At 31.0% G+C, this 13,899-nt stretch overlaps 1 protein-coding gene across 1 annotated transcript in view; it reads left to right on the top strand.

Annotated features, from left to right (window-relative positions):
* The window catches only part of LOC126885884 (puromycin-sensitive aminopeptidase), a 191,242-nt gene that overhangs the window by 102,201 nt on the left and 75,142 nt on the right, over positions 1-13,899 (top strand). Inside the window, exon 4 of the mRNA XM_050652678.1 lies at positions 2,428-2,712. Coding sequence (XP_050508635.1) covers positions 2,428-2,712 — 285 coding nt within the window. The remainder of the gene's footprint in view (positions 1-2,427; positions 2,713-13,899) is intronic.

Genomic DNA, 13,899 nt, shown 5'->3' with positions numbered 1-13,899 from the left:
ATCCAAGTTCCATCAGGAGTGCCTCAAGGCTTTCACCTTGGGCCACTCTTGTTTAATATTTTCATAAACGACATAAATGAATGCTTCGCAATCAGTTTATTTTTGCTCTTTGCTGATGATCTAAAATTAATCTGTGTGATTAAATCCCCACAGGATTGTGAAAAACTACAGTACGATTTAAATAACTTGCTAGAGTGGTGTAAAAGAAATGGCATGGAACTTAATCCAACTAAATGTAAAACTATGACTTTTTCCCGTTCCAGAAATGCTATTGTCTTTGACTACAATATTGGTCACTATAGTATCGAAAGAACTTCCCTTTTTAAGGACTTGGGGGTCACCCTTGATACAAACTTACAGCTTTCTCATCATCTGGAGAATGTTGTTAATAAGGCTTTCCAGATGCTTGGTTTTATTAGAAGATACACCCAGGACTTCACAAATATTACAGCTTTAAAAACCCTCTTCTGTGCCTTGGTCCGTCCCCATCTTGAGTATGCCTCCTGTGTATGGTCTCCTTTTTATGGAGTACATACTAATGCTCTTCAGTTAGTTGAACATAAATTTTTAAAGCAAATTGCGTATAGACTTGGTATCTTGGGCAATTACAGTGATGCAGATATTCTTAATCTCCTAAATATGGCACCTATCACTGCTCGTCATAAGAGAAGGGATCTCATCACTTTCTACAACATCCTACATGGAAAAAGTGGAACTCCAGAGCTTCTTCAAAAAATTAATATTCATGTCCCACTAAGAACAACCAGGGCTACAGTTAGTTTCCATTACCCAATCCACCGTACTAACTATGGTCTTAACAACTTCCTCTCTAGAACTGCCAGACTAGCAAACCTGCACCTTAACATTGACCTTTTCCAAACTTATAGCAAGTTCCTGAGTCAGGTTTTAGTAAACATTGACTAAGACTTATTGTTCTGTAAAAATAATAATAATAATAAACTCAAAAGTGACTTGTCTGCTTTTGTCCGCCGACCACACTAATTAATGTTCTTAGGTATGATTGTTGTAATTTGTTTTAGTAACTTACTTATATTGATAATTTGTATTTTTTGTTTTCTTTATTGTATGTAATTTATATTTTAACGTATTGTTTTTTTTTGTAAATGGTTGTAACCGTATATAAATAAATAAATATTTTGGGAGATATAATCTTCGCGGACACGCATATAAAAAAATTGTATCGCCAACACTTATCAAAGAGTTATTATTTTCACTGGAAATGTATTAGGAATCACATAAATCATAGGTACCAGCGATATGAAGTCCTGAGAAATAACTTTGAGAGCCGATTTCTCGGATTTAAGTTGGCTGCACATACCGCGTTTTATTTGAGGACGGCAGTATACTTGTACATAGATGTATAATTGGTTGATAATTAGAATACTCAAATAGATAACCAATCCATGATGCGAATAAATATAATATGAAACAAAAGTAATCTATCGTGACAGTAATTTCAGTGTTAACGGATAAAATGGCACTTGCAATTCTAGGTTAGAAATTTGTCAACGACGTAAATATAAATAGTGAAATAATTGTATTCTATATTTATATATTTTTTCCTTAATAGTTATTTATGATATAAGTGTTAAAAATACAGTTTTAAGGCACGCATGTGAAGGTTTGCAGAATGAGCGAAGCGAATTCTGCAATTCACATGAGTGCCTTAAAAATGTAATTTTAACACGTATATCATACAATATTTTTTCTACAAACGTCTATTATATCAACAATTATAATTTATTCATTTTCAATTACAGGACAATACCTACAAAAACTTTTACTTGAACTTGACTGACATTCCATTTTTATATTTTTCTTGACATTACATCAAAACTGCCTATACTGTCAATACGTAAATCATAACAACTATAGAATAACATCTACTTTTATTGTTGTATATTCTAACAAATTTTAATAGTTTTTTTCTACAAACGTGTTAAAAATGCAGTTTAAATTAAATTTTAAAAAACCTTTTTCAAATTGCGCAAGTTGTACTGTTAATATTAATGTTAATAAATGAAATATAAAAAATATTTTGACGTTTGTTTTCAAAATTTGACATTTCAATTTTAACTGCAGTGCCTTGAAAATTTTAAAGCACTAGTGCTTTAAAATAACATTTTTAACGCTCCTATGGAGTGCTAAAAGTTGCATTTTTAACACGTTTGTAGAAAAAATATTTTAAATATTAATATTCTGGCAAATATTTATATAAATATTGATATTTATATAAACATAAATATTCTGACAACTTTCAGATTTGACTAAAAAATCATGTAATGATTCGCGACTTGTTCGCACCATGTAATGACGCACTGAAAAAAGGGTTTGTGCATGAATATTTAATTGACATATAAATCGTATTTATTTAACGAAGTTATTTACCTATTATTCAATTTTCAGATATGACTTTGAAAAAACCCCCATTATGTCAACGTACTTAGTAGCAGCTGTTATCGGAGAATACGATTATGTTGAGGACAAGTCGAGTGACGGTGTACTCGTTAGGGTGTATACTCCAAAAGGAAAAAAAGAACAAGGACTGTTCGCTCTTGAAGTAGCCACAAAAGTATTGCCTTATTACAAAGAGTATTTTAATATAGCTTATCCACTACCTAAGATTGATTTGATCGCTATTGCGGACTTCTGCGCTGGTGCTATGGAAAATTGGGGCCTTGTGACTTACAGGTAAGTGATTTGACTCTGCTTAAAATTAATCAAAATTAAGATAATAATAGTTTACTTAAGTTTTCACTTCTGTCGGCACTCCCACGAGTGCTTTAATTTTTTTTTGACAGTTACTTTCCGTCGGTACTTTTAAGTCAGCTCTATTTTTTCGGTCATAACTTTTTAAAATAAGCTAAAAGCTAGTTTTTTTTTTCAACTATCCTTTAAAGTACCTATAGATCTTATTGTGTATTTAACACAAAATCGTTTGAATGCCACTTAAAGTATTAAACATCAGCTGATAACTAATAGATGATATTTAACAGACCATTCTTAAAAAAATTTACTTCAACACTTGGAATATAAGGGTACCCGAATTTAATGGTACTTAAAAGTACCGTCGGGAGACTAAGGGTTAATAAATACACGAAGATATTAAATTGACGATCGTCGTGTTACGTGCTGATCAGGACAACTTAGCGAGGACCTTAAGACAACTGAGGTAAGGCGGAAGAGCAGCAAGCAGGAATCAGCTCATGAAGCGGAGACACAACATGCTTTCTTACTGGACATGCTCCAGTCAAGCGAAACCTGCATACAATTCGGCTGTTTCATGAAGACAGCTGCAGGTTCTGTATAAACAGATATATTTCGGAAGATTTTCAAGTGATTCCCAAAGACATGCACCAATACCATAGACCCGTTCAGGCTGGTACAGGGTTCCATAATTCTGGAATGGCTATAATGAATAAATAAAAGAAAAAACAGGCTTATACACAAAAAAACTGTCCTGAACAAACTGTTTTATGCCCGATATCAAGAACTATAAATAATATAAACATCCTAAACCACATATAAGAGGCAAACAAAATTCGCCGTCTTAATAGACACATCTTCTCTAGTTAAAAGAAATATTACGTAATTATTGTTTAATTACATTCTATTTGCAGTAAAATTAATACCGTTGAGTTTATTAACTATGTACTTTATTATTTTTTTGATTAATAACTAACAGCAACCGCTCAAAAATATTATCTATCGCATTGCTCGATATCGTCATTTTCCGATGCGGTAATTTCTTTAATTGTAGTAATTAATATTTGAAATGTCATAGATAATTGTTATACAGTGTTACATTGTTATAACAGTTAAATTACATAAGGGGACCATTAAAATGACTCCAAACTCATTTTTCACGCGGGTTTTGCAACAATATTACTGTTTTTTAAATTATAGTTTAATATTAAATGATAGATAGTGATGTATTCTTATTTGCATAATAGCTTTTATGCATATTAGCAGTATTTTAACAGAGGTTTTGATGATATAAGCAAGGCAGTATAATATGTAATAAAAGCCATACTTTGTAAAGAGTATTTCATAGAATACAATAGAATCTATTGGATTATTTATATATCAAATCCATATTTCAAATAAACATAAATTAGTATATTATGCAACGAGCATTTAATGATGGTCATTATGATGCGAGTATGACCGATACGAAACGAGCGTTTATTTATTTATTTTGTAACACAAACAAATTAAGTAGTTATATGATTAAATTAATTTATCTGTTGATAAATTCAATTTTGAATATTCTATTTTGAATATTAAGATTATTAATTTGAGGTTAAAGGCTATAGCGGGATAAGATGATAAAATCTGCACTCGGCTTGATTCTTAGTTGGGGTTGGGAAATCGAAAGTACATAATTCAAAAACCCCCTAACCAAATTTTTAGCTCCCTATGTGACCCCAGGTGTCCCCTATCGAAAAAAATGTGTTTTTTCGAAAAACATTTTTTTGGAGCGATCTTTTGCTTTAAAAAATGTGAAAAAAATTGTGAATGTACATTATTATACCATAAATCCCACTGATTTTTTTCAGATTTTTTGGATCAAAATTGACGCCAGAAAAAATTTTTGAAGTTTTCAAAAATTTTTTAGGTTATGTAGGTAATTTTTGGCTAGCTCCGACAAATTTTTTTTAGTGTATTTTTTTCCTTTATTTTGAATGGCAGGGATAGTTTTGCCATTTTCTCGCCGGAAATTACTCAAAATTCGAAAAAACCCATTTTTTTGGTTACCCCCCTCATATTTTTAGTGTTTACTGAGCGATCTTTTCTTTAAAAAATCTGAAAAAAAAATATGAACATACATTGATGCCCAAAAATATAATATTTTTTTTTCAGATTTTTTGGATCAAAATTGAAAAATTTTGAATTTTTCAAAAAATTTTAGGTTATGTAGGTAATTTTTGGCGAGCGCCGACATAATTTTTTTTAGTGTATTTTTTCCGTTCTTTTGAATGGCTGGGATAGTTTTGCCATTTTCTCGCCGGAAATTGCTCAAAATTCGAAAAAACCCATTTTTTGGTTCCCCCCTCATATTTTTAGTGTTTACTGACCGATCTTTTCTTTAAAAAATCTGAAAAAAATATGAACATACATTGATGCCCAAAAATATACTATTTTTTTTTTCAGATTTTTTGGATCAAAATTGAAAAATTTTGAATTTTTCAAAAAATTTTTAGGTTATGTAGGTAATTTTTGGCGAGCGCCGACATAATTTTTTTTAGTGTATTTTTTTCCGTTCTTTTGAATGGCAGGGATAGTTTTGCCATTTTCTTGCCGGAAATTGCTCAAAATTCGAAAAAACCCATTTTTTGGTTCCCCCCTCATATTTTTAGTGTTTACTGACCGATCTTTCCTTTAAAAAATCTGAAAAAAAATTATGAACATCCATTGATGCCCAAAAATATACTGGTATTTTTTTCAGATTTTTTTGATCAAAATTGAAAAATTTTGAATTTTTCAAAAATTTTTTTAGGTTATGTAGGTAATTTTTGGCTAGGTCCGACATAATTTTTTTTAGTGTATTTTTTTCCGTTCTTTTGAATGGCTGGGATAGTTTTGCCATTTTCTCGCCGGAAATTGCTCGATATTCGAAAAACCCCATTTTTTTGGTTCCCCCTCATATTTTTAGTGCTTACTGAGCGATCTGTTCTTTAAAAAATCTGAAAAAAAATTATGCACATACATTGATGGCCAAAAACATACTGTTTTTTTCAGATTTTTTGGATCAAAATTGAGGCCAGAAAAAATTATTGAATTTTTCAAAAAATTTTTAGGGTCTGTAGGTAATTTTTGGCTAGGTCCGACATAATTTTTTTTAGTGTATATTTTTCCGTTCTTTTGAATGGCTGGGATAGTTTTGCCATTTTCTCGCCGGAAATTGCTCCAAATTCGAAAAAACCCGTTTTCTGGTTTCCCCCCCTCATATTTTTAGTGTTTACTGAGCGATCTGTTCTTTAAAAAATCTGAAAAAAATTATGAACATACATTGATGCCCAAAAACATACTTTTTTTTCAGATTTTTTGGATCAAAATTGAGGCCAGAAAAAATTATTGAATTTTTCAAAAAATTGTTAGGGTATGTAGGTAATTTTTGGCTAGCTCCGATATAATTTTTTTTAGTGTATTTTTTTCCTTCTTTTGAATGGCTTGGATAGTTTTGCCATTTTCTCGCCGGAAATTGCTCAAAATTCGAAAAAACCCATTTTTTGGTTTTCCCCCCTCATATTTTTAGTGTTTACTGAGCGATATTTTCTTAAAATAATCTGAAAAAAATTATGAACATACATTGTTATGCCCAAAAACATACTGATTTTTTTTTAGATTTTTTGGATTAAAATTTTACTCAGGGAAATTTTTTGAATTTTTCAAAAAAATCGTTTATTTAAGCCATTTTTGACAGACTTCGAAATAATTTGTGTATTTTTTTTTCGTTCTTTTGAATAACTGGGTTAGATTTGCCATTTTCTCTCCGGGACTTCCTCACAATTCGAAAAGAGCCATTTCTTTGTGTCCCCCTATGTGTACACATAAACTCAATTGCATGTCAATAAATAACGATTTTTGATGTCAATAAATAACGATTTTCCGTTATTTTGAATAGCGTGATCAGGTTTTTTGAGAAGAGAAGGTAGCCATTTTGAGAAGAGAATATGCATAAAATACGACAAACTCCCTTTGTTGATATTTTTCCTATGTTTTTAGTAGACAACCTTAACCCTTAACTATAGGTACATGGCTACCTTAATTACATTATGTATAGATCAATTCATAGATATTTCTTCGTCTTAGTTGTGTTTTCCGATTTCTCAATTGAAATTACCATATTAATATTACGTTTTGCGTATTTATTAATTAAGTTAAGGTAATTGAAAGTTAATTTTTTGATACGCTAGAGTACCTATTTTAAAAAATATAACAATATTAAAAATATTTAAATATATATAGACATTATTAATAAGTAATTATAAGTAATTAATAAGTAATTAATAAGTAATAAGTAATTATTAAAAACGTTTTCACAGCATGAAATATGCCATACAGTTATAGGCAAACGTTTATTTTCAACTTTATTTGGTTTATTAATTTTACTTTTCAAAGGTGTAAAGTAAATAAAATTATTCGTTAAAAGTTACATTTTAAATAAGCAAACACGTTTGCACCGTAATCAAGTTATTTCCATAAATGTAGCTTAATAAATAAGTATGTGAATATCTACACATTTATATTTTCAATCCATGATATACATATATAGAATAATAATACAATAATACTATAGGTAAGCACAAGACAATTCGTGCTCGATTTTCCACGTGCTGCGCACTGTGCCGGCGAGAAAATGGCAAAACTATCCCAGCCATTCAAAAGAACGGAAAAATATACACTAAAAAAAATTATGTCGGACCTAGCCAAAAATTACCTACATAACCTAAAAATTTTTTGAAAAATTCAAAATTTTTCAATTTTGATCCAAAAAATCTGAAAAAAAAACAGTATATTTTTGGGCATCAATGTATGTTCATAATTTTTTTCAGATTTTTTAAAGGAAAGATCGGTCAGTAAACACTAAAAATATGAGGGGAGAACCAAAAAATGGGTATTTTCGAATTTTGAGCAATTTCCGGCGAGAAAATGGCAAAACTATCCCAGCCATTCAAAAGAACAAAAGAACGGAAAAAAATACACTAAAAAAATTATGTCGGCGCTCGCCAAAAATTAAATACATAACCTAAAATTTTTTTGAAAAATTCAAAATTTTTCAATTTTGATCCAAAAAATCTGAAAAAAAATAGTATATTTTTGGGCATCAATGTATGTTCATAATTTTTTTCAGATTTTTTAAAGAAAAGATCGCTCAGTAAACACTAAAAATATGAGGGGGGTAACCAAAAAAATGGGTTTTTTGAATTTTGAATAATTTCCGGCGAGAAAATGGCAAAACTATCCCTGCCATTCAAAAGAACGGAAAAAAATACACTAAAAAAAATTATGTAGGAGGTAGCCAAAAATTACCTACATAACCTAAAAATTTTTTGAGAAATTCAATAATTTTTTCTAGCCTCGATTTTGATCCAAAAAATCTGATAAAAAAAACAGTATGTTTTTGGCCATCAGTGTATGTTCATAATTTTTTTTCAGATTTCTTAAAGAACAGATCGCTCAGTAAACACTAAAAATATGAGGGGGGGAACCAAAAAAATGGGTTGTTTCGAATTTTGAGCAATTTCCGGCGAGAAAATGGCAAAACTATCCCAGCCATTCAAAAGAAGGGAAAAATATACACTAAAAAAAATTATGTCGGTCCTAGCCAAAAATTACCTACATAACCTAAAAATTTTTTGAAAAATTCAAAATTTTTCATTTTAATCCAAAAAATCTGAAAAAAAAACCAGTATATTTTTGGGCATCAATGTATGTTCATAATTTTTTTCAGATTTTTTAAAGGAAAGATCGGTCAGTAAACACTAAAAATGTGAAGGGGAACCAAAAAATGGGTTTTTTCGAATTTTGAGCAATTTCCGGCGAGAAAATGGCAAAACTATCCCAGCCATTCAAAAGATCGGAAAAAAATACACTAAAAAAAATTATGTCGGCGCTCGCCAAAAATTACCTACATATCCTAAAAATTTTTTGAAAAATTCAAAATTTTTCAATTTTGATCCAAAAAATCTGAAAAAAAAATAGTATATTTTTGGGCATCAATGTATGTTCATAATTTTTTTCAGATTTTTTAAAGAAAAGATCGCTCAGTAAACACTAAAAATATGAGGGGGGTAACCAAAAAAATGGGTTTTTTCGAATTTTGAGTAATTTCCGGCGAGAAAATGGTAAAACTATCCCTGCCATTCAAAAGAACGGAAAAAAATACACTAAAAAAAATTTTGTCGGAGCTAGCCAAAAATTACCTACCTAACCTAAAATTTTTTTGAAAACTTCAAAAATTTTTTCTGGCGTCAATTTTGATCCAAAAAATCTGAAAAAAATCAGTGGGATTTAGGGTGTAATAATGTACATTCACAATTTTTTTCACATTTTTTAAAGCAAAAGATCGCTCCAAAAAAATGTTTTTCGAAAAAACACATTTTTTTCGATAGGGGACACCTGGGGTCACATAGGGAGCTAAAAATTTGGTTAGGGGGTTTTTGAATTATGTACTTTCGATTGCCCAACCCCAACTAAGAATCCAGCCGAGTGCAGATTTTACCATCTTATCACGCTATAGCCTTTTCAATATCCCTAGACATTTCACTTGACATTACTCATTGCGCATGTGCCACAGCCACGCAGAACGTCATCTCGCTATTCTGTTGGTTGAAAATCTGTATCGTAACGAAAATCTGTATCATAATGAAGTTCATTATGATACAGGTATTAAAATCATAATTGATATACCTAGTAAAGTATGAGAATAGAAAAAAATATAGATTTCATGTATAAACTTTGCTGTGAATCTGAAATTAAATCCATACATAGACAATAGAGTTGCTTAGCCACAAGATTATCAGTAAGTTTGATATTGCATATTGAATGCATATGTTGCGATAATTGTCAATGTTATCTTTCTGGCCATTCTTAAAAACAGGTACAATATACCTCTTCTTTCACTAGCAGAATCCAACTTTATTTTTAGTATATGATATCAGATTGCTCTTGTAGTTAAGACAATCTTTAGTTTTATTTACAGCATAGGTTCATGTATCGAAGTTTCTTATCCATAATCAACCGCAGATTATTCAACGTCTTCTTGTAACCGTTTATGAATTAGAATTTACTGTATTTTCTTCTTTTGGTGCCGCACACTATGTACCGTGTAGGCATTCTTGTTGTCGGGAATCTGCTGTTCTGACATCAGATGTCACACAAGTTTTCACTCTGAGATTAGCTACAGTTAGATTGTAATCATAAGTAACCTAAAAAATACTTGACGTTTCGATTTCCATTCCGGAAAAATTCTAAAAGATTATTGAGAAAATTTGTTATAAAGGTGTGTTTAATCGCCAGTTGTTGTTGTTAAGGTTTGAGTACCTATGGTGTTGTAGGCAACAGTCATGATTTGGCTGAAAAGGTATGAGGGTGGATGTTTTATGCATACATCAAATTTGTACCTCCAACTTCGAAGAATGTAGCAGCATTTAAATTTTAATATGTTTGTCCTTTGTCCAGTGTGTGTTATTTGTTAGTTTTATCGTTAATTTTAAGCAAATGTTTACGACATTCCGGGATATCTTCCTTTCTGACGAAATGCCCCTGATGATGCTCTGAGAGCGAAAGTATATTTAAGCAAGATTTAATAAATGACAGGCTCGATATCTTTTATTTCCAAAATTCATACACTCGAGCATTCAACCATATCCTATTTTATCTGTAGTATCGTCTGCCATTAATGAAAGAAATGAAGACTGTTTTATCCCACCTAGTATTTGCTTCCTACATATCTGAAGAAATACTTCATTTTGTATAGTTTTTGAAGTACATCCCTTCAAGTCCTTAGCTTCTTTTAAGTAAATCCACAGTGTGAAATCTATTTTCTTAGTGTAATAAACTAGTTCTAAAAACACACCCTTATTAATCGATTCTTTAAACTCATTATCACCATGTAGGGCAGGATCGTATTTGTCGCACAACTTTAAAATATCGATAATTTTGTACAGGACGTCTTCTTCTTCTAACGGCGCTACAACACTTTGTGAGTCTTGGCCTGATTAACAATGTTCTTTCATTCTGCCCTCCCTATCGGATACTTTCCTTCGCCACTGTCTAATGTTCATGGTTCTAAAATCTCTCTCTACTTCGTCTATCCATCGTTTACCGGGCCTTCTTCTTGTTCTATTTCCTTGGGGCTTCCATCTCTGGATTATTTTTACAGCCCGATTATCTGGCATTCTTTCTAAGTGACCAAGTCAGTTTAGTCTTTGTGACTTTATCTGCGCTCGGCATTAGTTCATCCAGCTCGTGGTTCATTTTAATTCTCCACGAACCATCGTTATAGTGGGTTGGTCCAAATATCTTCCTTAGTATTTTGCGCTCAAATATTCTCACTTGATTTTCATCAGTGGTTGAGAGGGTCCACGTTTCACATCCATATGTGATCACTGGTCTAATTACTGTTTTGTAGATTTTAAGCTTAGACTCAAGATTCAGTAGCTTACTTTTAAGTCTTTATATGCGTAAAAGCACTTACTACCGCTAAGAATCCGTGCTTGTATTTCTTGACTGGTGCTGTTGTTGTCATTTATGATTGAGCCTAGGTAGGGAAAAGTGGAGGCATATTCGTAGGTATGGTTGTCTGCCTTCAGTTTCTCATGTTGATTCAACTTTGTGCACTGCATATATTTTGTTTTACTTTCATTTATATACAGGGTAGCGAGAAAGTATGGAAACACTGTAATTTCTCGGAAACCGCTGGAAATATTTTTATATATTTTGGTGGGTAAGGGTTTTCTAATACGGCCGATATTATAGTGGTAATTACATTGTTGTCAAATAGTCCGTTTTTCTGGAAATCTAATAAACTTTCTTATTTCAAATGAAATACCCTGTAAATTTTTTGCGTTTTGACGACCTTAAGAAATGCTGATTATTTTTCATGTTATATTTCCTATACCTAAATGCCATAATTTCGGAGTTATTGCTATATTTATGTAGGTTTCTTTAAAGACGATCGTAATAAAAGTCCGTTTGAGGTTTAATAGTTTTAATTAATAAAATAGATGACTAAATTATTGTTACTATTAAATTATCGAAATGTAAAAGTACTTGTGTAATTGCGACCAAAAATCTTACGTGTTCTTATTCTTACAAAAGGGAAATGTATTTATAGAATAATTTGCGTCTAATCAATATGATACCCGTCTAAGTATTATCCCTATGCGTCTTGCGTCGCTGTGATGTTAATATCGATTGACTATACTACCCCTACGATAAAACAATCCCTCTTAGGCTAATCTCCTTTTTCCTGTGAAACAACCCAAATAAAATTGGTTCAAAGCATCTACCGACATCTTCCAATAACATAAAAATTCAAAATTAGTCAAGCTAGCTACTTCGCTACTTGTTGATCTTTAACGATCGAAAATAAACACAACGATTAGATACGCCCACACATCTGTGCATTAGAGCCTCGCCGACCACCGCTCGTTTCGTGTTTGTAAATACGAATAATTAAAGAAATATTATATACAGGGTATCTTAAAAATTAAGATAAAATATTTACAATCCTACATTTATTAAAAAAGAATTTAAACAAATTAAAAAAATCAAATTTTTCGGCCCGGATAGACATTATTTTTTAGGTTTTTTGGATGATCGGGAACAAACAAGATCTTTTGTAATTTTTCTTTAAAGTCAATCGTTTCCGAGTTACAAACAATGTAAAACTGAAAAAAATCGAAAAATTACGATTTTCAAGATTCAAAAACACACGTAAAAAAATAATTTTTGAAATTACGAAGTACCTTAATTCAAGCTCAAACCTTCTTTTATCAGCTCCCTATAAGAATTGTTGGCACGTTTTGTTCTAAAACATTGTTTTTTTATTGTTAATGAAGCGCATATGAGAGGACGGGCGATCGTGCTGCATTAACAACTAGAAAAGGGTGTTTTAAAATGCAATAAGCCCAAATTACTTATCAATAACTGATAAAATGGGATAAAAAATAATATTCTTTACTTGTGTTTTTGAACCTAGAAAATCGTCGATTTTCGAATCGATCGAATTTTTCAAGTTTTTTCAGTTTTACATTGTTTATAACTAGGAAACGATTAACTTTGGGCAAAAATTACAAAATACTTTTTTTGTTTTTGGTACTCCATGTCAAATCACTCAGGCAAAAAATTTTGGATCTCCGATTTGTCTGAAAATTTTTATATAGCTTCTGCGGGACGTAAAAATAAGATATTTAAGGTCAAAAAATCTTCTTCTTTTTTTCTCAAAATGTTATTTTATGCGATTTTACAGTGATTTGGTGTTTATTTAAACAAATTTGCATTTTCTGTCGTAAAGTATCGATGAAAAACATAATATTTTAATAGAAAGGACTCAAAAATGTCATTATATGGCATTACAACAAGTTATTTTGAATCAAAACAAGTTTTTGATCAAATTTTATAGTGTAAAAAACGTTAAAATACCGTTTTTTGCATTTTCCTCCATTCCCAAAATACATTATCATCGATTTGGCTGAAAATTTGCCCACAAATAGCCAAAAGATAGGACTTTAAGTGGTTAGAAGGATTTGAATTATATTACAATACCAAAAAAGTTACATGCAGTAATATCAGACTCAAAAGTATATATTAGTCCAGTCGGGATAGCATTTGACCTTGAATGCCGAGCTGCCCAAAATTTTATTTTTCTGATCTTTAGGGGAGTCAATAGTAGCCTAAATTTAAAATCACAAATGAATTCCTCCGTTACGTTAGCAGCCATCTTGATTTTAAAGGAGAACCTGTTTTGCTCAATATCTCCGCCATTTTTAAATTTTCGACAAAAATGGTAGGAACTGAAATTGTTCCAAATAAATCGTATTTACAATTATTACAATTTCTTTTTAACAATTTTTGTCGTGAGGTCGATATTTTCGAGTTAATTGTACTTACAGTAGACGCCTATATTTTTGACTATAATATTGCATGTAACTTTTTTGGTATTGTAATATAATTAAATCCTTCTCACCACTTAAAGTCCTATGTTTTGTCTATCTATGGGAAAATTTTCAGCCAAATCGATTATGATGTATTTTAAGGCTATGGGTACATAATTCGCAAATATTTTACGTGTATCCCTACTTTTTCTGTCTTTTACACGGCAAATTACGTGTAGTAAAATTCACACTGGTGTGGATATGTAAACAT

This window comes from Diabrotica virgifera, chromosome 6, assembly GCF_917563875.1.
Source record: "Diabrotica virgifera virgifera chromosome 6, PGI_DIABVI_V3a".
Taxonomy (NCBI): Eukaryota; Metazoa; Arthropoda; class Insecta; order Coleoptera; family Chrysomelidae; genus Diabrotica; species Diabrotica virgifera.
This window is presented reverse-complemented; position numbering and strand designations above follow the sequence as displayed.